Here is a 22,406-nt window from a genome sequence, read left to right as displayed (position 1 = left end):
TCTCTCTTTTTTTGATTCAGCACTAAACCCTGTTGGTTACTGCAAGCCCGACCTTTTCGAGCAGGAGGCCCACCAACTTCTTGCAATGCTCCTCGAAAACGGCTCCATCTGCATACAAGTGACTTACTATTTTACGCACGGTTTTATCCCCTTGGGTGTAAGCGGCCAGAAGATCGTCCAGATACAGTAATGTGCCACGGCGTACACGGCCCATACCATCTGTTTCTTTCTCTTCATACTTATTGTATATTAATAAGCCCTGGTCGACGTGGCCAATGAGGGGACCAAACGCCATCCGCGAATGATAGATGTCAGTCCCGGATGAGTTCTCAAGTCTATGCGTTTTTCCTGTTAGTAGGAAGCAAAAGAGAAAGTCGTAGAAAGTGCGAACGGCCAGAGGTAATGTACTTCTAGTAGACTTAGTCTGAATGCTGCTGCTGTCACATAGGACGTGCTTCTTTAGAATGCTATAAGATATTCCGTGGATCCCCGATTCAGTTGGGCATCCCAAAAGGTACCCTACGATGCGCGCCGTGTTGGTGATCTGCCTGCTGTTGTTTTGAAGACCGGCCACATAATCCCAGATGGCAAGTCCCAGCTGATAACGGAAATCATGTCTTCCTGGTGCAGCGATAATGCTTCGTAATAATAGTATCAAGGTATGGTCAGTATACGAACGATCTGCATTAACAGTTAATATAATAGAAAAAAGTGAGGGGACGGTGAGCTTTTGAAGCGGCTTATCCAGATAAGTTTTTATACTGTGTTCAATACCCTCTTGCGAAGAGAGATAAGAGAGTTGCTTAGAAACATAGTTAGTGAAGGCGTCCAACATAGTATTAGAAGGGCCCTCGGTTCTGTATGCATTCCTCCATGCAGCACTGAATCTCTCTGGGTCCACAAGTTTCTGCGCTATGTCATCAAATATGAAGCAGAAATATTTGCAAGCAATAAGTTCTCCCTCAGAATACCGAAGGCCATTTGAGTTCACAGGTCTATGTCGTAAGGGACCGCTGGTGAACTCCTCTGCTATCGCCTTAGTTAAAAGCATATCCCATAGAAGCGACATAATGGCGCCGACAGACCGTAGACTACTCTCTTGGCCCTTCTCTAACAGATTTGGCTCTATATGCTTGTCATGTGGGAATTTCTTTATCTGACTGACGATGGCAAAGCAGTCGTTGAGGCTTTGCTCTTGCAATGTAGCCTGCTTTCCACTCTTCATGCTATGCATGAATTCGTAGATACCACGTAGATTGGGAGCGACTGGCACATCTTTCTTTGTATGCAGCCCCAAAGATCTAGCTTCTTTGATCATTGCTTCATAGACCTGCAGTCTTGTGGCAAATCGCCGTTGTTCTAGCGAGGCGTGCGGGGAGAGAAGTATCTGTTTCATCACCCCAGAGTCATGTGTAATTTGTTTGCTTAAGGCTTTATACTGGAGAGGGCAGAGACTAAGCAGCAAAGATGCTGCTATTCGCAAAATCCTACTCAGCAGTTTGTATACCGCTGGGCTCAACACATGAAACTCCACGACGGTCGTGCTTTCCTCAGTCACCAGAGTGATGATTACTTGGCAGTGCAGCATGGTCTCTAAGAGGTTGCCCAGAGGGGTTACCGCAGCCCCACGGAACGCTATGGCGTATGACAGGGCCTCAACAAGATTGCTGACTAGGGCTTCAGAGTCACTTTCCTCTGTAAGGCTCTGCATAAAAGTGAGTTCAGTAGTTGTAGAGTAGATCGGTGCATTTGCTATGGTATCGTGAAGGTTCACGTAGAGGTTACTCACGCATGCGTGACAAACTTGTGAGTTCTTGAGGTGCAAGCAATATAAAAAAGCGCCAAGAAGTGCCCCCATTGTTGAGGATTGATCATATGAGTTTGCTATACTGGCCACAATAATGTTTGCAAGGTCAACTCCCATATAGCCATCTGTTTCATAAAAAGGCCGCGAAGCAAGGATTCCATCAACGACCTCTTCTATATTGGTTTCTACTAGCTTATTCATATACTTAGTAATTGAAGACGACGCTATGCCAAGGATATTGGGTCCGGGGGCTTCACAAGTGACGGTCTCCGTGATAGGGGCATCCTCTGGAGGGTGCAGAAATGCAGGGAGGTGATGCTCTTCAGAGTCTGCGCTGTAGACTGATGACGCTAGGCTGTCGTTACCTGTAGATTCGCCAGATTCATTATAGATAAAAGAACTCTGTCCAGGCGCAAAAAGGTCCTCGAAGCCATATTCCTGAAGAGCGTACTGTGCACCTTTGCCAAGGATGCGTTCTAACCGCGCGATTTCGGCATCTTCTGGATAGACTGTATCCTTCATGAGAATATTTATTCTTAAGAAAGATAACACAGAGTCACAATCAGTCATAGTTTGTTTCGTTCCAGCCTCGCCTGAGCTACACCATGCTTCTATCGTCATCGCTCTGGTGTCTATTGCAGTCTGAAACTCCCATTAGAACATCGTCTCAAAATTTAATGTCAGAGAAGCCCTTAGATCAACCACAAATCCCAGCCCTTGGAGCATTTACACAAGACCAGCTGATGACCTACAATATTCTTAAACGACTGAAGGAGTACGTCGGCGATACCAATCCGATTAATCTGGGTAATGTGTGTCTCAATGAGATCTGCAGAGATCACGCCATACAGCTCAGTAAGGACCAACTTACTATGTATGGAACCCAGGGATATCGGTCCTGCCGCTCCACCCACGGCGTTTCGGGCGGGACGTTCTACTTCGAAGCAATGCCCCATCCACCGATGGACATCACAGAGGAGGAAATAAACGCCATTTCTGAACTACAGTATCGACCACAGTGGCGTATCGGCATAGCATGTTCTGAGCTTGAAACGGGCTGGGCCGTGGGATATGATTCCTATGGGTTTGGTCTTCGGTCTGTCGACGGAAGCCTCTGCCATCTAAGGGAGAGACACACCAGCAACACAAGATTGGCGCGGAGGGCCCGGAAGCCTGGCGAGACACTTTCTATGGTGCTTGCTGAAGAGGATGCAAAGGATGCTGCCCTCTTTGACAACACATTGTCAGATAGCAATGCCGTGCACACATACGTAGAATTTTTCCCATCAGATGGACTAGCCGAAAACGTCTCTCGAGGACCCTTTTTCTACGGGCCAGGTGACACCATTGGTGTCCTGCTCCATCTGCCTAAAAACCCAGACTTGCCAGAGTTACCAAAAGAGGTTGAGCTGGGTATTGATAAGAGCCATGAAAAGTCACTTGTTAAGTCAGGAACAAAGGCCACCATACCTAGTCAGAATACAAGCATGCAGATAACTTTAGAAGCATCCCAGCTATCCAGTGCTGATGAATCCGGTATACCATCGAGAAAAAAGAATGCTGAAGCTCAAAAGGATGACCTTAGGCCGCTTTCTAAGGGATCCTTTGCCACTTTTTTCGTCAATGGAAAACCTAGGTGTACTATTCACAACCTCCCCCATGATAGATACTATGCAGCAGGCTCCTCATTCTTGTATGGGTCTATAGAGTTCAATTTTGGGCCACGAAACACCGTGAATGAGGCATTCCCGACTGACTGGAGGTGTTTGCCCTTTTGTCTCACCCCTGCGGACGAATCCCGCGAATCTCTGTCAAAAACCTTTCGCTATTACGAAGATACTGAACGCTGGTGCATAGCTACACGGGTTCTTTGTCCGTTTCGCGAGGATAATTCCATCTTATTTTGTCCAACAATTAAACCGTTGACAAGCCTGTATATTCCTCGTGCAGAAGATGAGTACAAGGACGTTCTGGATATATTTGCCACAAATCAGATGACGCTGGACATCTGGAACGAAATAGCAAGGGCCTATGGAGACACGGTCTACGGAGCATCCCGAAAACGGCCGAATAGGGTGCTGCACATTAAAAAGTAGCACACAAAGGGTATGCACGTGACAAACGGCACCTAGCTTCCTGTGCACTGGGGGTGTATTGCCTTGTTTCCCAAAAAGAACAACCGCCTTTTTAAGACGGCCTCGTGTTTCTGTCTCTGATCGTTATTATGCAATACTCTTAGGTTCTGCTTGCTAGTATTGTAAATAACAACTTTTGGGGACTCTCCTGTTTTGTTGTTGTGATAAGTCATTCATTCTAAGGTAAAAATGAAATTGCGGGTCGCAATTCAGGCCGTTAATAGTGCAAACTACTTATCCAGACAAACAAGTACGTCCCAGGTGTGAGTATCGGTAACGTGGAGCAGGAAAGTCTGGCTAGAGTAGTTGTTATATCCTTAGTTCAAGAAAAAAATATATTGTGCCCAGTGATGGTATCATTTGATAAGGAAGGGCTTGTAATTAAATGGTGAGACTACTGGCTACTGTCTTCTACGCTACAACGGTCTACAGGGACTTTTTTGGTGAATATTTAAAGAACGGGCGAATGCCTCTAAAGCCCCCAGTATTCTACAACGCCGTTGAGTCTGTGGGTCTCTACAAATGCTGGCTCGAGACAACAGTGAGCCCCAGGGCTCCATCAGCGAAGCTCCATACATTATGTGAAGATCGCTTCCAATCTCTTCATAGCGTTTTCCATTACATTGTACCGACTAGTCTTGCTCATTGTGGAAACGCGCCCCAGTCTGCAACGTATATAGTCAAAGTTATATCTCTGGATATACTCTAAGAGGATTTAATTGCAATTGAAAAAGTTTGATTAATCTGGAACCGGAATCTGGGGTAAGGAGAGGCAAGTTAACGCCAGAGGTTAATTCAGGAGGTCTTCTTCGTCGGCCACAGACATAACCAAGTTGCGGGTTTTAAGTTTATAACAATTAGCGCAACGCATACTAACACATTCTTCTCATACATATACGAATGCGAATAGTTTATTCGCAACGTTTCAGCAGATCAATATTCAATCCTAAAAAGTTTAAGTATCTTTTTAAAAATCCATATAAATATTCTTTAAAGCACCTCCCGCTAGTTAGTGACCTGATTCATTTCTGCACGACGGCTAAGCTTGTCTCTGCAGTTTCCAAGATTCCCGTTTCTCAAGTTATTATAATTCATTTTTTGGGTTCTTAATTAATAAATGTATTCTACCAACTCAACTAGTATGTCACATGGTATACAGTCACGACATCCGAAGGACAATAAATGTACTTGCAAGCAAGAAGCATGTCCTCTTAATTCGGCAAAGTTCACACTAAGTTCAATGTCAGATGGGGTTGTAGCCTGTGGATTGAACAATGTTCTCGTGAAACGTACATCAACCTGGGATACGAAGGACGAGGAGCTTCTCCTAAAGCTTTTTCTGATGTACTTTGGCAACGACTGGGCGCAGTATCGTCAGTTCTTTCCAACACGTACCGTAGATTCCATTAAAAGTAAGTTTCATAACCTAGTGAGGGCTACACACCGAAAGCGTTCTAAGATACATAGCAAGAGTCACCAGAACATTGTCATTATGATAAAACGGGCGCAGGAGCTCATGAAGGACGACGTGAAGAGAGGTCAATCTGACACCAAGCAAAAAGTACATGGTCCCGCGTCTCCTCGTGCAGCACGCAAGGACAAATCTTCCGAAGCTGCCCATAAAGAGCCCCATCTAGTGCCTGTCCTTCTCGATCCATTGAAAATCCTGTCTCCTGCAAAAGTACAATTAAATGAGCTGCCACCCTACCTCATCCAGCTTCCCTGTCCGCCTCTATCACCCACAGGCCCTCTGCCAGGACAGGGCGAGCTCCCTAGTCCAAGCCCCTTGTTATTACCTTCACACAATCGCCCAGTGCATCCAAATATTTCTCAACATCGTTCACCTGTAGAAACTAGTGCGATCTCAAAAGATTCTCCCATGGAATCCACTGGGGTGCCGCTGCTTTACATGGAGAGTGGGTGCTTATTCTCCTTCCCCATCAACTACTTTGGTTCTATAACACTGCCTTTCGTTTTTAGTGAGCTAGGCGGATCTGTACCTTCTATGGTACATCCCCTGCATCAGCATCGCGAAGAACAGAAGTCACCGGAGCCCATCTTCACTACTGTTGGGCTAGTAAAGCTCGAAGAAGGTTCATACCTGAATGCATTGTGCAGACAATGCGGAAGCATTCAAACGCTCCGTATCATGAGAGCTGGTGACATTCTTACCTTTAGCTCAGTACATAAAGGAGATTCTGGAAGACCCTCCGCACCGAACCCGCTCAGCCCAATTCACAATATTGTCTGCATATGCCCCGTTTGCACGACGTCTGCAGAGCTGATAAAAGAGGCAGGTAAGTATGTATGGAAACTACGATATTCTGCGGCTCCCCAAACACCATCAGAATCATCAATCTCGGCAGCGGCATGTCCCACGTCTGGTGCAGACCAGCTTGGTTTTGCAGCATCTCAAGGTCCTGCCTCAAGAATGCATGTAAGCTGCTGCGACGATGAGCCTCCACTTTGTCAGAACTTTGAAGCAGATTCTATCGATTGCTTCAGCACGTCGACACACTCTTCCAACACACACATGAGTGTTGGCACACCTTTGGGTGGCTTTGACACCTGTTCTAGCAGTCATCCAGACTTTGCCGTCTGGTCCAGTACATCCGTGTCAGCTGAGCACCTAAACTCGTCTACCAGTAATCAGGCACTTGAGCTTGCTCTGCAAAGAAGCAACTTATACTCCACTCACAGCAGCAGTCAGCTAGAAGCAGGCCCGGCGTCCACAGACGACCTCTCTGTCTCATTCCCATTACAGTATCAAGAATTACAATACCAAGAAGATCTTCTATTTAATACTGATGCAGATTGATAGACCTAATACATTTACATTAGGCGTAAAGCATAATAGAGTGATACCCTTTGTACTCTTCGCGCCAGTCAGCGTTACTTTGTAAGAGCAGATCACTGCAGTACCTCTGTGTAAACTACTGGCTAATACATTTTAGCAGTAACACCCCTTGGTACGTGATTCGTTTGTCAGGGCTTGAACATCAACTGTTGGCGGACCCACTTGAGGCGAAGTCTTGCTAAGCTCCATCCGTCCCTTTAGGTCCTGTGCAAGCTTACCCAGTAGATTGTCTATGTTAGTGCCATCTGCCGCACTGACTTCAAAGTATGCTCTGCATCCCAGAAGGACTGAAAGACGCTCTGCATCTTGTTGCTTTACAGCCCGGTGCTCTGCCTGATCGCTTTTTGTTGCCACTAGATAATAGAATTCTGCGGACTTGACATTAGCTGCAAGGTCCTTCCAGTATAATAGATTCTCGAATGATAACCGATTAGTCATATCATAGCATAATAAAACGACTACAGCTCCCCTTAGATAGAGTGGCTGCATTCCAGAGTAGTGTTCCGTCCCACCCGTGTCCCAGATATGGAGAGAAACCTTGGCATTTCCGTCAGGAACCTCAATATCCTTATAGAACCAATCCACTCCATAGGTGGGGGTGCATGCGTCTTTGAACACATTAGTCGTTAAGCGGACAATCAAGGATGTCTTGCCCACGCGCGCGTTCCCCAGGACCACGAGTTTGTAGCGCTCACCGAGTGTTGACATAAATGATAGCTAACAGTTTTTTCAGCTAAGGCGTTCACCACCAAGTATTAGTCTTCGCAGCTCGTAGATGCTCCCTAAGTTGTGGCTCGTATACATTCGTATCATGCGGTTGATAATAGTCATCTCCCCGCCCTTGTACTTGAACATGGAAACAATCTTAGGCTCTACTTCGCGTGGGGGGATTCCGGCTAAACCTTCGACTATAGGGCTTCCTACGCACATGCCTGTCTGAGATAGTTGGAGAGGAGTGGCTACATAGGATGATCCAGTTGACCCCGCGTTAGTAGAGCATACGGCAGAAAGACAGGGCGATAGCGGCAGTGCGAAGGGTCCGTGGCCCGATGCACCGAGGCCTGCACTCAGCCGCAGACTGCTCTTTTCAAGAGCAGGGGAAGAGTCCTTCTGGTGGGCTATAGGCCGCTGATACGCGGCTGATCGGAGGGCAGGGAGCCGAGTCCGAAGCTGCTCCTCTGGGCTGTTTTCCTTTGAACCCCCGAGGATCGAGGGTGGTGGCTTAGTAACAGACCCCCGCCTCATCTGGATCTGTGGCAAATGGAAGGCGTCCCCCAGGGGCATCAAGTTTTTGTGAACTGTGAACGGCCGACTCACTCTGCAGGCGCTTTAGAGCTCAGTAGTAGAGTGTATCAAGCCCATTCTATAATGTAATGCAGCTCTTTACTACTTATGCGAACTCAAAGGTCTTTCCTTCGCTTACAGAAATCTTTAGTACCCTCTTCAGATCTGCAGGATTGCAATATGGAGGTAGCTTCAGACTGTGGAAGCAGGTACTAGCAGATGGAAGCCGTAGCTTCTTCGGATCTATGTCCTCTGGTTTTGTGTCAGGTGTCTCACCGTCCGCAGCCAACCGTTGAACCTTCAGCTCTGGTTCAAATCCAATTGGTGGGATTCTGCTTGAGCCTGTAACAAAGCATAGAAAGTCAGCGCGCTCTTCAAAGGTAAGCTCATTGAGTACAGTTGAAAACGCTAGCTCTGTTGCTTGTGAAACAAGGCTAGAGGACACGTCAGGAGGAGGGTGAATCCATTTAAATAGCGAGACTAGCTGGCTCGATGATAGCTCATTAATTCCTGAGATCACAAGTCCCAATTCTACAGGGGTGAATATGCGGAGATCCACAGATGGAAGGGATCTTTGCACAAGCTTGGCTACGACATTGATCGGCACAGATCTGCGATTAGTAATTTCCGCCACCATCATATTAACGTGGTCCATGGTGTCTCCAGAGTACTTGATTGTGGAGTGCTCTGTGTCGATTGCGTCATCAAAGGGTACATCAGTAATATCGAGTCCCACACAATCTTCAAATCTAGATCTATCCACATTAAGTAGAGCAATCAGATTGCCATAGTACATCTCTGGAGACGACAGCATGATGTCCTGAGCCTTGAAGGATAGCCCTAAGATCCTTCGTAGGAGGGTCGTGGGAATGTCAAAGCTTAGAGAAAGAAATTCAGTAATGGATCGAGATATCAGATATGCCAAAATGATATACTCTAAATACCCTGATTGACGCTTCAAGGGGGATGCACTGGTTTTGCATGTCTTTGGCAGATAATTCTTACGACTGAATGCCTGACAGTGATTCATCAGATCGCTTGTAACAAGGTTCATGTATTCCTGTCGTGGACCATGCAAATCGAGAGCGTTCTCATCTAAGAAAGCGACCCGCCACGGCTTCTGGAGAGCCGCTTGAGACCCTGCCACATTTTGATCAAGGTACTCAATGAGAGATTGCAGCGGAGCATCGCGTCGCACAGATATCTCTAGCGTTGTGCTCTGAGCTGGAACATATTTCGTTGCCTCGACCATTGTCTCGCTCATTGTCTGCTCTGGAAGATAACAGTTACTCCCTAGACGCATAAGATGCCTAAACATAAACAGCTTGTCGTCGAACGAAAGCATGAAGAGTGCTGCCCCGTTAAGATAGATATCGCCAAGAGCGCCCAAAAACACCATCGAATTATATTCTTGCTTAGATTGAGCAGCCAGGTCTTCCATAAGAATCTGCGCAATAGTATGGTCATCAACACCAGAGCTGGGTAGGGTAAGGCCTAGAATAGTATGCTCCTCCACTGACTTCATTGCGTGCTGCTGAGCAACCAAGTGGCTATACAATCCCTCTGTCGGTGATTTTACGTGAAGGGCCTCCTTGAGCTCAGCAATATAGATGCATGCACGTTTCAGTAAGCACAGTTGCTTTCGATGGGCAATGTCAGCTTCGTCTGTTTCCGCATTTGGATACCGTAAGATCCGAGTGATTGCGATTAAATCAACCCCAAACCACACACTAGAGAGATGGCCTGCTTCCAAGCAATAGCATCTATGGGCGTGTTGAACCTCACTATAGAGGGCGTAATAGGGATCGGTCTGATCATCGACAGACATAATTAGGGTGCTTCTACGAAACAACGGATCTAACAACATCCTGAACCAAATGTGGTATGAACATAGTGCAAAGAACATCCCTAGGTGATCTCCATAAAGGCAGGCCGGATCTACAATGGCGTGAGATTGTAGGAAGAAGTATTCATTGTACTCAGAGGTCAAGAAGACTTGATAGCTTGTCCATACATCTGCCAACCTGGATTCTGCCGAAAGATACGAAAAATGCGTCTCTGATAAGCTTCCAGCCACCTTTGGCGCTGGAACGTATACATCTATCATCTTGGTACCAAGTGTCTGTTTTTCTGTCTCTTCTTTAGTTTCCTCTGTTTGCTCTTTTGCAGTATCTGTTTCTTCTGCATCCGTTTTGATAACCTGCGTGCTTGGTAAATCTATGGCGAAGCAACCGGCTGTTGAAAATGCTCCCAAAGGTGCTGAGAGAGGAATCAGTATCTTTGCCATTCGACTGGTAGAGTTGGGGTCATCAAACATAGACTCACCTGTGTTGCACACAGTTCCGGGCAGAGCCATGAGCATGCCCTGAAGGACATGTGCAGATAGCTTGTGTCCGAGCTGCATTGAAGAATCAGAAAGGTGGAGCATGTCGTACTGAAGCACAGATGTGAGAGCAGAGACAAGCGAACATATATTCTTGCATGCTGAAACAAGCTCCATTTGCGTGGAGAAGTAGCTGGTTAATGACTCGATATACTTTTCTGGTCCTGAATCTAAGTCAGCGTGTACAGACACACCAGCTAAAGGTACAGACTCCTCTGATATATGTATTTGATGCAGCATCCCCTCTAAACCGCCAGATTTAACGTAACCTAGAAGAAAATGGTATATCATCCAGCCGACGAAGTTACTCACAGCCCCATCAAACGTAAAGGCAGGAAAAAGCAGCGCAATAAAGGGAGTGCTGACCACATTAAAGTTAGGAGAAAAGAGACCAGGAATACTCCTAAAGTTCAGGCTAGATGCTCCCGCTGATATCCCTCTCAAGGTTGCCTTGGAAGCTGTGGACGCTCTTGATGAGGGGCGCAAAGCCGGGGAATTGGTATGCATCAGTGGAGTCGCGTTAGAGGTCACCGAACCGAACGCATTAAAAGATGCGGCGTGTTCTAATTCGGACGGCTCTTCAGGGGTGTCTCGCTGAATACCGTACCTCAATTGCGGAAAGTAGGAGAGAATTGTGACAAGCTGAGCAACGAGGGCACCATCATAGCATAGTGTCAAGTTTTGAGTGAGCCTCAACCATCCTATTAGGTAAATAGAGCATATTTCTAGTTGAGAGAGCTGAAGCAGCTCGTTTGTATAGATATTATAGAAGGGATAGGTCTGGGGTAGAGTAGATAATGCACACATTTGAATTGCGTTCGCGAGGGTAGTCCGTAGACATGCAAGAACCATCTGCTTGGTTTTAAGAGATACAGATAGTCCTCCACGCGATTGATTAATTGATCCAGTCATAAAGTATCCTGGCTTAGTGGTTAACGATGAGGATAGCGGACGGGCCGGAAGTATGGACCCGCCTGCCGACAAGGGCTTGGTTGCCAACGAGGAAGTGAGAGAGTGCATCTGCCCTGTCTGCGCCGACGGAGGTCGCATCAGCGAGAAGTATAATTCTCCTGGTAATAGAATACGGAGTAGCGTTCGTATGATGGGTTCATTGCCTAAGAAGATGGCCTCGTCAATGTGTGCCAGGCAACCACTGAGGAGCGTCACTACAGGAAGTGTTTGCTGAATGAACGGTATAAACGCCACTATGGCTTCTATCTCCCCTAAGATGATAGATAGTGAATTCAGCATGGTCAATCTATCAGGAATAGAAAAGGTCTTGCCTTGCAATTGGGATATCCGCTCAGCAGGTAGGTACAAGAACTGGCCGAGAGGATAACATCTCCAGTTCCCTAACGCAAACAGCAATATTACTATCACGTGCGTGAAGCTCCTGTAAAAAAGTTGCGCCAAGGAGGTATACTCTTCTAGTATAGCTTGTGATTGATACTGAAAGGCACACGTACTTTGCGTTCCCATGGATGACAATAGCTTATCAACAGGGGAATGTATAAGTGATTGGTCCAAAAGGTCTGTAGAGGCGAAGGAAGCAAGGCTGCAAGACGATGCTTCTGCCTGAACTTGGGTGGCAGCAAGTGTCCCTGGCAATCCCTGCTGCGCTAAAAGAGAGGCAGGTGCTTGCTCAGCACTATGGGGATCAACTATATCCAACGATTCAGGGTCATCTTTGGCCGCTAAAGCTGCCGCAATCCTTTCTGTGGGCAAATTGATAAAACCAAAATTGGGCAATTTTTCCAGAGTATTGTAAAACAAAGCTAGCTCAGTAGCTGGCAGTTCTAGCCAGTGGAATAGGGCATAAGAAAGCGTCATGCTGATGGGATGCTTTGAAAGCGTGAACAACGACACAATAAATGAAGACACCTTTGGCTTAATTCCTGCGGGGAAGCAGAAAAGGCTTTGTGCCAAAACGGAGTCTCCATCTGGTGGGTCAGCCAAGTGCGTAATTAGCTTTTTGTGGACAAGATATTCAAGGGTCATCAACAGCGACTCTAATGGGGACGCAGATATGGGTATGCGTGCTCTAGCGACGCGATCCAAAAAGAGAGATGCAAGAAGTATCCGTGGAATGGCCTTATCCACATAACGCAGATCCTCACTCCGCTCCCTTCCCGTCATTAGCTTGATACGATCGTAGAGATCAGTATTCAAAGTACGCATGCCCACCAGTGGTAGGTGCCCAGTCGTTAGTAGACGCCTAGCGATTCCACCGGCATCTGACCGAACCTTCAATTTTGGTATGAGAGCATACGACTTCTCAAATAGCCCAGCATAGCAGGGCTCCGTAATAACAGTCAAAAGCTTTGCCACGCTTGTTCCCTCCACAAAGTATATGCTTCCATCAACCTTGTTTCTGAACAGTTCAAAGGGAATTTTGATCGCCTTCCCACTGCCCCGAGCCGGCTTGTTGATTGTATTGAGTGTATATGTAATGCTCCGATCGGTGGAGTATTGTTGCGAGTACTTACATATGGATTGTAAGTATGCACAGATCAAGGTAACAACGTTGTCAATCGTAAACGTACTCATAGCACGAGTAGGGTCTGAAGTTATGTGTTGCTTTTCCATTCCTGCAGTACTATCTTCAGCCGTGGTTCCATCTGCACATGTCTCTTCTGGGTTAGCTACAGGACTCAGTAGGAGCTGCATGGAGTGAACAATCGTATCTGTATCCAGCAGTGAAAGAATGAAAAGCATTAGCAGGAAGTATGAAAGCCTGTTTCTGAGAGTTACGTCGATGTTCTCTGTTGCCAGTTCTTTAGCAGGCACATCGTTCAGTAAATTATCCTTGCAGACATGTAAAAGCTGGAGAAGCTGGTCAGGATTGGCAACGAGGAACGCTGAGAAGTCCTTTTGTGATCGGATAATAAGGTCCATAATGATGCAATTCAGGCACTGATGCTCTATCAAGCAAGAACTAATGAACTCACAAGTGGTCATATTGCACTGCTTCTCGATCAGCCTCTGGAGATCACGAACTGTCGCACTCAAGGCATCAACGTTTTGGATCCTAGACTGCAAGTTTGTCAATCTAGTGTCGCGAACTAGTGCAGGATTTTCTGCGTTGAGGTAATACGCATCATCGACGATACTGAACTTCTTGAGAAGAAAGTCAAATATCTTCTTATCGTAAGAAACAAGAGACTCTCGGATGTCCTCGTTCTGGAGCAGACTCATAGACTTTATATATCTGTTCACAGAACGGATAGTCTCAGAATACAAGTCTACGTGCTGAAGTATTTGCAGAAAGGTGTCAAAATTGATGCACTCGAACTCTCCAACAAATCCAAGGCTCGTGCAGTACAGGAAAATGCAGAGAAACTCGTGAATAAGTGCTATGCTCACACTATTGAGAGGTCCATCCAGAGATACAGTTTCTACAAACCGCGTAGCCAGCTTCTCAATTGCTTGGCTAAGCAAATATTCTTCTTGTTCCGAGAATGATTGTCCCTGCTGAGGTTCCGTGTTGATTGCCTCAGAGTCGGCTTCTGAGACAACGAGGGAAACAGAGGAAATGAACATACACATATGCCGCATTTGAGTCTCTAAAGACATGGCCATTTCGTCTTCGAGGAAGTTGTGACTCAGCCAATTAGAGACGTAGTCCTCGCTGATCGCTCGCATCTGTCTGATATCATAAACATCACTTTGCATAACGTCTTTTCTGGACTCTTCATCAGCCTGTTCATTGAGTTTGCCCTCAGGCAGCTGAGGTGTCGGCTCTTGATCATTTGGAGTATCGTCAAGTTGAGTGACAGGTCCTTCAATGACAGGCTCTGCTGTGGCTACTGTCGCGTTGCTAGGTACGTTTACAGCCGTGCACAGGCTACTAGGAAGCGCGACGCCTAATTCATCAGTGGGGTCAGCAGCATGACCGCTCTCTTCTTCACTGGAGTCTATGGCAGTAGTTGCAGTAGTAGTCGATTCAGCTACATCGGAATCAGAGTCTGATGGTGGAGAGGCCATCAGGCGGGCCAATTCTGTTGCAACAGCAGCGTCATCCTCATCCGAAGACCCATCATCACCAGTAAATGTAGGAGAAACAGCATCTTCCCTGGCCCGTTCTTTAAGGAGGTTAATAGCGCTGAGAACCGCTCTATCTACCTCTTTTCCACGCTTGTAAAACATATCTGTGAGCGTCTCCTCTGGCTCGTCGCTTTTGGATACATTGTTCAGTGAAGAGTGTTGCATATAGCCAGAATGGTTCACGTCACAGGGCGCATCCCTTGGCTCTTCCACCCCGTCCTCTGTCATGCTGTGTATCACATGGAAATAGTAGTCATGAAGAAGAAGTGTGAGGTCATCCAGGTCCGCATCAGCAGCTATCTCATCGCCATACTTGCGATACACACGCTGCGCCTGCAGCAAGAAAACCTTGGAGGAGGTATATCTAGCGATCTTCACGCTCTCAACTGAGAGGGGGAGACTTTGAAGGGACTCAAAAGTAACACCCCCGTGAATGAGCATGCGTAAATCCGGATGAAAAGAGACCAGGTCATTACATATAGTGAACAGCTGGCAAGTAAGTTTGCAGCTAGCAGCTTGAAGAAAAGGGTTTTTAAATCCTGCATCACAGAAGCGGCGAAGCAAGGAGTGCGATGGTAGGCTTGAAATGATATTGTCAACAGACAGCTTAGCCACCGCCTTGGAGTCGTCAGACTTACCGACTGGCTCTCCAGGGTCATCTATGCTTTTTTCCGATCCTTGCTGTGTAGAATCCAACTTTTGCATTGCCTGGATATACTCTCCAACTCGCTTTGAAACATTGATGCTGTAGAACTTTGTTATAGTGTTAAGGTTAGTAGAAACCACGTCGCAGATTGCTTTATCAAAAACTTGAGAAAGGTACACCCAGAGCGGCCAGAGTGCACAGACGAAGCTTAGTGCAGATTCATATCTGCGAGAGTTGCTAAGAAAAAACTTATTCGTGCGTCGGAGAAGCTCTGTAAGGAACTGTTTCTGGGCTATAGTTAAGACATTTGATACAGAGTAATTAGTGGACAACATGGCACCAAGTTCTACAAGGCAATCTCTGACGTTCCCAACAAAAGATGTCGTAACCAGCTCTGATGGCAGCAAGTTATTATTCTCTCGTAGCATTTGTGTGCATTGCTTCAGAGCAGCCGGATCGGCGAAATTATTAAGGCAATTGTGAAGGAATGTCTGTGCCTCAGCTGAACCAGCAGATGATGGCCGAGACGACTGGGGGTTTATTTGTGCATCAGAAGTGAGAGATAAGGGAACAATGGTAGGTGCTTCCATGGTGTCACAAACATGATCAGAAGCACTGACAAAAATGCTGTTATCACAGGGACAATTGCAAACTGCAGAAGGGCATGAGGTACGCTCTCGCAACCGCGCTAAAGTATACCTTAAACGGTGCTGTCTGGTCTTAAAGCGGCTGATGGATAAGATGGCCTCCCGGCCACAAGCCAATTCCACGTTGCATGTCTCTGCGACTAATAGCGGTGGATCCAGATCTTGCCGACGTAGAGGCATGGCGAATCTGAAACGTGATGGGTTAAAGTTGAGGAGGAAGTCTTTTATAGATTCTGGTTGCGGCGAGTCATATGGTGTGACGTCAGAGTCGTATTCTCCTTCCATTGTTTGTAGGAAGCAAATTTGCAATTTCGTTATTGCAAACTTTCCACAATGGAGAAATAATTTCAACTAACTTAAAAACTTGGATGATCTTCGTCTTGACGCTAGTGGCTCTCTGCACCGCAATCCATTGCCCAGACGGAGAGGTTGAAGTTGATGGAGCTTGCTATCCATCCAGCTGTGTTTTTGAAGACACAGTGTGCAACAATCATGGAACTTGCACAGCCTCGGTCTGTAGGTGCGACTCTGGCTACAGTCTTGGAAATCAGGGATGCTACCCGTCGATCTGCTACCTTGCGTCTGATGATGTTTGCAATGGCCATGGAAAATGTGTGGAGTCGGAACACGGAAGCTATGAGTGTAGCTGTGACCAGGGCTACATTAACGACTACCAGGTCTGTGTTCCAGAAGCTTGCTACACTGAGGAAGGCGTCTGCTTTGGCTACGGGACGTGCATTCAGCCAACCGATGGGAGCGCGCCATACTGTCGCTGCTATCCTGCGAACGCGGGCGAAAAGTGCACAGAGTGCTCATCTGAGGCTGTTCTTATTGATGGAGCGTGTGTTCACAAGTCTTGCCTGACGGAATTTGTCCCTGGAGAGACACTGGTCTGCAATGGATTGGGCCGCTGCATGATTATGCCCTTCCCGAACATTCACTATGTTTGCTCGTGCTACCCATATGATGGTACCTTCTACAATAACACTTGCATTTATAATGGCTGCATTACTGAGTATAACTTGTATGGCATAACGGAGGTCTGCTCTGATAGAGGTATCTGTGCTGGCACTCGCTGTGTTTGCGATAGCGGATACAATGGGCCCACTTGCGAGTACAAGGTCGTCGATTGCGAACCAGGGTTCGTGTCTGCTCAAGAGACATGCTATCCGGAGGCCTGCATTTCCGACGAGAGTGTATGTGGTGGCCACGGCCGCTGTATTTGGAACAATGATGGAGCGGCTTGCGCATGTAATGACGGTTTCGTCTTCTACGAAAACACCTGCATCTATGCCTCTTGCATCGTGAATGGCATTGTGTGTCCTCATGGCACATATGATGCTTCAATGAACCCTCCCCGGTGTATTTGTCCCACTGACTACATTGGTCGGAATTCTGTCTGCTACCCGTCCTCGTGTGTCACCAATAGTCAGACGAATCCGCCTCAGCTATGTCACAGTGCGGGATCATGCGACTTTGACACCGGTGTGTGTAGCTGTAACCCAACAAACTCAGGTCCTACTTGCGAAGAATGCTCGTCGGAGGCGACACTGATAGATGGGGTTTGCCAGCCATGGTCGTGCATTGATGAACGCAACCCTGATGCTCTATCGGTCTGCTCTGGCAAAGGTACCTGTATTGCATATTCTGGAAGAGATGTGTTCGACGTGTGTTACATGTGCAGTTGTGATTCCGGTTATGAAACCGTTCCAGGGGGGATCTGTGTTCCAAATAGCTGCGTGACTGCTTCACTTATAATCTGCAGCAATCGTGGAACTTGCACTGATGGCGTCTGTAAGTGTAACGAAGGATATAGCGGGGCTCTTTGTGAGTGGTACCAGTGTCCTACTGGCCAAACATTTGTCAATAACTTGTGTGTCCACGAAGAATGTGTGACGAGTTACGATGATGTGGCGCAGACGACGTCTGTTTGCGGAGGATATGGCCGTTGCGTAGAAGATGATGGCAGCTACAAATGCTCTTGTCGCTCAGATGCTAAGGTCATTGATGGCGAGTGCGTTAACGAGTCGTGTATTACCAACTCAGCTACTAACGAGGTGTGCAGTGGTCATGGAAAGTGCAATGGATATAACTGTGTTTGTTCTGTTGGATACTTTGGAAAGCACTGTAATGTAAAAACACTTTAGTGAATTGTATTTTGTCGAAGATTTACTTTGCCCTCTGTCACCTTCAGTAATCGGTTTTTCAGCGCTGTGTCCTCGCTGAGCTACGTGTAATGCTTGCTGCATAACATTATAGCTTCCGATGCACTTGAGTCTACTCTTAAGATAAAAAGCTTACCTAGCTGTTGTCGACCAGCTGAACCGTGTCCTCAGGGAATCGAGAAAGATAATCGCCTGCCGAAAAATAATCTGAAGGCTCGTTGATAAGTGAGACCTTCGGATACTCCATAGTATCTGTTACTGACCAGAAGGGCGTGTTATATTCATATGTGTCTAGCTGGTGTCGGACGAGATAGTATTGGCAGATAGTCGGTGTCTGTGATTGCCATTTATCCACAAGGCGACACTGTTCTTCCAGCCAGTCTATCATCTGCTCCTTGGTCTCGTTCGCTGTGTGCCTCTGCTCAGACACTCTGAACTTCCCGACTTCAGAAATATCATTGAGTATGGAGAGGACAAGACATCGTACATCATCTGCGGCACCCCCTGGATCGTCTCTGCTCTCCTTACGGCAGTCAAGCCGGCCTCGGGCACAGGAATCGCCTCCCGCGGAGCAACCTCGTTCCTGAAGCTGCGGCACGTGGTGATAGACGAGGCAGACCACATCCTCCTCAACGACAACACGTCCTTCCTGGCGCTCATCAGGGAGTTCTTCGCTCAACGGAACTCCACGGCCGTCTTCCGCGTGCCTCTCTTCTTCGCCCAGCGACACCGCCTTGGGCTCCCGACGGACAGGTTTGTCTTCCTCTCTGCGACCATGAAGTACCGGGCAAGTCTGCTCGAGAACATGGGCCTCCACGGCGGGTGCATGGTGGACTTCGACGAGGGCCACGCGCGCCTTGCCCTCTCGCCCAACGTCGAACACTTCGTCGTCCAGCTCAAGCGGACCTACTCCAAGATAGACATCGTATACCTGGTCTTCAGGTTCCTCTGCAGCCCCGCCGGGTCCATCACCAACTCGAGGACCACCCTCCTGCCCTGCATCGTCTTCGTCAACTCCAGGCACACCGCGCAGCGCATCGCCCACCTGCTGTTCCTGATGATGATCAAGGTTTACAAGGAGCTTCGGTACAGGATAACGCTGGTGGCCCAGGGGCACGTCTTCCGGAGGCCGAACTTCGAGTCTGTCCCGGCCATCTCCAACGAGTCCCTCGAGGAACACCCTGCAACGATCGTCCTGGCAACTGATAACTTCGCCCGTGGGCTCGACCTTCCTGCGGTTCGCTCGGTGGTCAACTTCGAGCTCCCAGAGTCGCTGGCCACCCTCACCCACCGCGTGGGAAGGTGCGCGCGCGGCCTGAACAGCGGGGTCGCCATCTCAGTGCAGCGGAGCGAGGTCGAGTACAAGTTCGACACGCTGGTCAATTTCGATCCAAGCCGGGTCGTCTCCATAGACGAGGAGAGCCTCTGCGACTACCGGAGCACAGAGGGGCCGCGGCTGTCCGACTTCTCCATCGGGGACAGCGATGTACTGGAGATCTCACGGAGGTTCAGCGAGAACATGGACATCTACCTGACCACCCTCTACGACGGGGAGTTCGGGCGCTAGGCGCTACACGCCCTTGTGCGGAAGGTTCAGGTTGAGGGGGCTGTGGAAGATGTACTCCGGCGCGCAGAAGTAGTACTGCATGCAGTACCGGCCGAGGAAGAAGATGACGATGGCCAGGGCCCCCACCAGGACGTAGTTCCACGCGCTGACCTCGAGGGCCTCGCACATCGTGCCCCCGTGCGCGTCGACCGTGTCCAGCCCGTTCACGCACCGCTTGATCTTGCTGTTGAACGGGGAGGCGCGGACGGCGTCTGCGATGGCGACCTTCTGGGCCTCGTCGGGCGCGGAGAGGAAGAGCGGGTGGACGCCGTCGCGGTCGGGCCCGTAGAAGCGGGGCATCGTGTACTCGACGGTCAGCTCGTGGCAGAGCGAGTTGGAGCCGCGGCCGATGTAGTAGTAGCCCGAGACGCCCCAGCCGGTCCCCCACGAGTTGCGCAGGATCCAGACGGGCCGGCCCTTGTACGCCCCGTAGCCGACGAGCATGACCTGGTGGTTCGTGGTCGCGCGCACGCACTTGACGTCGGGGAAGACGCCGCCTTTGTAGAGGTTGAACGTCAGCGCAGAGGCGACGACGGACTCGTAGTCCTTGTCGATCGACGTGTCGACGCCGGACTCTGTGTGCATGGCCGCCGCGACCCCGACCCCGCGGGCCAGGACGTTCATGACGTTCCGCTCCCACTCGGCGAACTTCCCCTTGTCCATCTCCCCGACTATGGGCCCCGAGGCCGGCACGCCCTCGTTCCGCAGGATCTGGTAGACGCCGAACTTCTTGGGGGTGCCTGAGCCACCATTGACATCATACTCATATTCGTCGGTAGCTGCAGCGCCAGAATTAGAAGAGCTGCCCTTCTTCTTCATCGGCATGGAGACGAAGGCAGGGTTGAAGTCTCCTATGTTGGTGTCCTGACACTTAGTACCATCGTCTGGGGCGGCCTTCTCGGGCGTCGCGTACTCCCTGTAGATGCACTCGGACTCCTTCGCGAGCTTGCTCAGCTTGTTGACGAAGTCTGCGATGGCGCGGAAGTAGTTCCCCCCGTTGCAGTAGTTCCCGCCGATGAGGTTGTCGAGGAGGAACTGGACGGAGAGGCGCAGGGTGGACGCGCTGTAGGACTTCCAGTTCTCGGGGATGTCGGTATAGTCCTGTTCGGTGCGATTTGTAACAGTTATCAGTCCTGTGGTGCAGTCATTACTCTTCTGGTCCCCGTCCTGACTCGCAGGGGCCGAGCAGTTGCAGAAGTAGTTCGACGGAAAGGGCTTAGGATCGAGGTACTTCCCCCTCGTGTAGAGGTCTGCGTCGACGAGCATCAGGTTCTCGAGGACCTCGATGGTCGTGAACTCGTAGCAGGAGCCGCACAGGCCCTGGTCCTTCGCGCGGGTCACGAGGCCCACCTCGCGGAGGTCGACGGAGTGGGGGAGCGTCCGCTGCCTGCCGTTGACGTTCATGTCCCGCACGTCGACGAGGAAGAAGCTGTCCTGCTTCTTGCTCTTATCGTCAGCGTTGGCACTCTGTGAATTAGCTTGAGTGTCTCCCTTCAGGTCCGGCCCCAGCTCGTATGCATCGACGTTGCAGTTGGTGTACTTATTCGATTTATCATCTCGTGTGCATGTGCCCGTGACTGCGCCCCACTCGCCGCCCCCCAGCGACCGGGGCGGGAGGAGGCCGGCGCGCGGGTGGCGGTCCATCCGGGACGTGATCCCGAAGGTGACGTGCTCGTGGCCCTCCCGGCGGAGCCTCCGGAGGTGCTCGAGGTGCATGCAGAAGTTCCGCTCCGCCTCCAGCCGGTCCCCGGGCGTGTCGTAGGCCTTCCCGTAGAGGCCGACGAAGCGCTCGAAGGCATGCTCGCACGCCATATGGATGCTGAACGGGTCCCGCTCGGCCGATGCCGCGCAGAGGAAAGACAAGGTAAGCAGCAACATCCGGTCCTTTTTTGGGCTGCGGGTAGGTTAGCCGTGTGCGGGACTTGTACACCCTACCGGGCGGGCGTCCTATGACACCTGGCCACAGACAGGAAGAGGAGCCCGAAGAAGACGGCCGTGCTCGCCGTCACCCCCGCCACGGCCCCGATGTTCCTCACACGGCAGTCACACAGATCCCCGTGGTAGCCCTCGGCGCAGACACAGGCGTCCTTGTAGCACTCCCCGTGCCCTGTGCACACGCTGGCGGCCAGACGGGTGTTCAGGCACTTCTTGCTAGCGTATAGTTTCACCAGATTGTGAGGCGTACAGGTCCCATCGACAGCCGTCATGCCCTTGTCGCAGAGGTCGTAATGCCTTCCAACGTAGCCCGGGTTGCACTGACACGTCCATGCGCCCGTGGCGTTCTGCACACACGTTCCGCCCCTCGCCTTGGGCGTCCAGTTGCAGGCAGCCCCGTTCTTCACGCATTGTTCAGCATCACGAATGATGGTTTACTTTCGTCACTAAAACCGGTTTGCCAGCTGCTGTCCAAGAAAATCTCCCATGCGAGCCAGCGCCGCCCTGGGCAGGTCTCTTGCTTACTCACTAACCGAAATCCAAATCCAGACTTCGCAAGTCAAACGTCGTCCACTTCAGCGGGAGAAGAAGCCCAAATGGGGAAGTCGGTGGTCCAACGCCTAGCCCTCTGCGTCCCCAGTAGACAACAAACCCGCGGCTGCTCCCACGAGTGAGCCGCTGAGGAAGGCCTGCGGGGACTCGAAGAAAAGAGTCTAGAGAGCATCCAATAGAATGAGCAGGAGGGCCAGGAGACAGGAACAAGAGAGCTCTAGCATCTTCCTCTAGCGAACCTCCCTGTCATGGAGAAGGGTGTATGGTGGCTGAGTGTGGGGGTTGTAAACCTAGAGCAATCGCCGGGTCGATGGCTTCAGCATGGCTTTCAGCAAGATGTAGCAG

General features: G+C 49.5%; 10 protein-coding genes and 1 pseudogene across 10 annotated transcripts; 4 read left to right on the top strand and 7 right to left on the bottom strand.

The window, feature by feature from the left end:
• Positions 1–22: 22 nt before the first annotated feature.
• GL50803_005821 (uncharacterized protein) lies at positions 23–2,329 on the bottom strand (the record flags this gene model as incomplete). Its single annotated transcript, XM_038046177.1, has 1 exon — positions 23–2,329. One exon carries the CDS (start codon positions 2,327–2,329, stop codon positions 23–25), a length of 2,307 nt encoding a protein of 768 aa, XP_037902311.1.
• A 155-nt stretch (positions 2,330–2,484) lies between these two features.
• GL50803_005820 (uncharacterized protein) lies at positions 2,485–3,903 on the top strand (the record flags this gene model as incomplete). The annotated part of the gene is made up of 1 exon (XM_038046176.1): positions 2,485–3,903. One exon carries the CDS (start codon positions 2,485–2,487, stop codon positions 3,901–3,903), a length of 1,419 nt encoding a protein of 472 aa, XP_037902310.1.
• Positions 3,904–5,059: 1,156 nt separating this feature from the next.
• Positions 5,060–6,760, top strand: GL50803_0093856 (uncharacterized protein; the record flags this gene model as incomplete). Its single annotated transcript, XM_038046415.1, has 1 exon — positions 5,060–6,760. The coding sequence occupies one exon, from the start codon at positions 5,060–5,062 to the stop codon at positions 6,758–6,760; it is 1,701 nt and encodes a 566-aa protein (XP_037902309.1).
• A 132-nt stretch (positions 6,761–6,892) lies between these two features.
• On the bottom strand, positions 6,893–7,507 carry GL50803_00940 (Rab13; the record flags this gene model as incomplete). Its single annotated transcript, XM_001706825.1, has 1 exon — positions 6,893–7,507. One exon carries the CDS (start codon positions 7,505–7,507, stop codon positions 6,893–6,895), a length of 615 nt encoding a protein of 204 aa, XP_001706877.1.
• Positions 7,508–7,528: 21 nt separating this feature from the next.
• GL50803_0025715 (uncharacterized protein) lies at positions 7,529–8,083 on the bottom strand (the record flags this gene model as incomplete). The annotated part of the gene is made up of 1 exon (XM_038045993.1): positions 7,529–8,083. The coding sequence occupies one exon, from the start codon at positions 8,081–8,083 to the stop codon at positions 7,529–7,531; it is 555 nt and encodes a 184-aa protein (XP_037902308.1).
• Positions 8,084–8,189: 106 nt separating this feature from the next.
• GL50803_0016321 (HECT domain-containing protein) lies at positions 8,190–16,088 on the bottom strand (the record flags this gene model as incomplete). Its single annotated transcript, XM_001706826.1, has 1 exon — positions 8,190–16,088. One exon carries the CDS (start codon positions 16,086–16,088, stop codon positions 8,190–8,192), a length of 7,899 nt encoding a protein of 2,632 aa, XP_001706878.1.
• An 83-nt stretch (positions 16,089–16,171) lies between these two features.
• Positions 16,172–17,950, top strand: GL50803_0016322 (Neurogenic locus Notch protein; the record flags this gene model as incomplete). Its single annotated transcript, XM_001706828.1, has 1 exon — positions 16,172–17,950. One exon carries the CDS (start codon positions 16,172–16,174, stop codon positions 17,948–17,950), a length of 1,779 nt encoding a protein of 592 aa, XP_001706880.1.
• A 154-nt stretch (positions 17,951–18,104) lies between these two features.
• On the bottom strand, positions 18,105–18,356 carry GL50803_0016323 (uncharacterized protein; the record flags this gene model as incomplete). The annotated part of the gene is made up of 1 exon (XM_038045859.1): positions 18,105–18,356. One exon carries the CDS (start codon positions 18,354–18,356, stop codon positions 18,105–18,107), a length of 252 nt encoding a protein of 83 aa, XP_037902307.1.
• Positions 18,357–18,743: 387 nt separating this feature from the next.
• GL50803_00137690 (Helicase conserved C-terminal domain-containing protein) lies at positions 18,744–19,535 on the top strand (the record flags this gene model as incomplete). Its single annotated transcript, XM_001706830.1, has 1 exon — positions 18,744–19,535. One exon carries the CDS (start codon positions 18,744–18,746, stop codon positions 19,533–19,535), a length of 792 nt encoding a protein of 263 aa, XP_001706882.1.
• Positions 19,536–19,538: 3 nt separating this feature from the next.
• Positions 19,539–21,452, bottom strand: GL50803_00114773 (Cysteine protease; the record flags this gene model as incomplete). The annotated part of the gene is made up of 1 exon (XM_001706831.1): positions 19,539–21,452. One exon carries the CDS (start codon positions 21,450–21,452, stop codon positions 19,539–19,541), a length of 1,914 nt encoding a protein of 637 aa, XP_001706883.1.
• Positions 21,453–21,505: 53 nt separating this feature from the next.
• Positions 21,506–21,943, bottom strand: GL50803_0050110 (High cysteine membrane protein; annotated as a pseudogene; the record flags this gene model as incomplete).
• Positions 21,944–22,406: the final 463 nt, after the last annotated feature.

Source organism: Giardia intestinalis, chromosome 5 (genome assembly GCF_000002435.2).
Source record: "Giardia intestinalis strain WB C6 chromosome 5, whole genome shotgun sequence".
NCBI classification, from domain to species: Eukaryota; Fornicata; order Diplomonadida; family Hexamitidae; genus Giardia; species Giardia duodenalis.
This window is presented reverse-complemented; position numbering and strand designations above follow the sequence as displayed.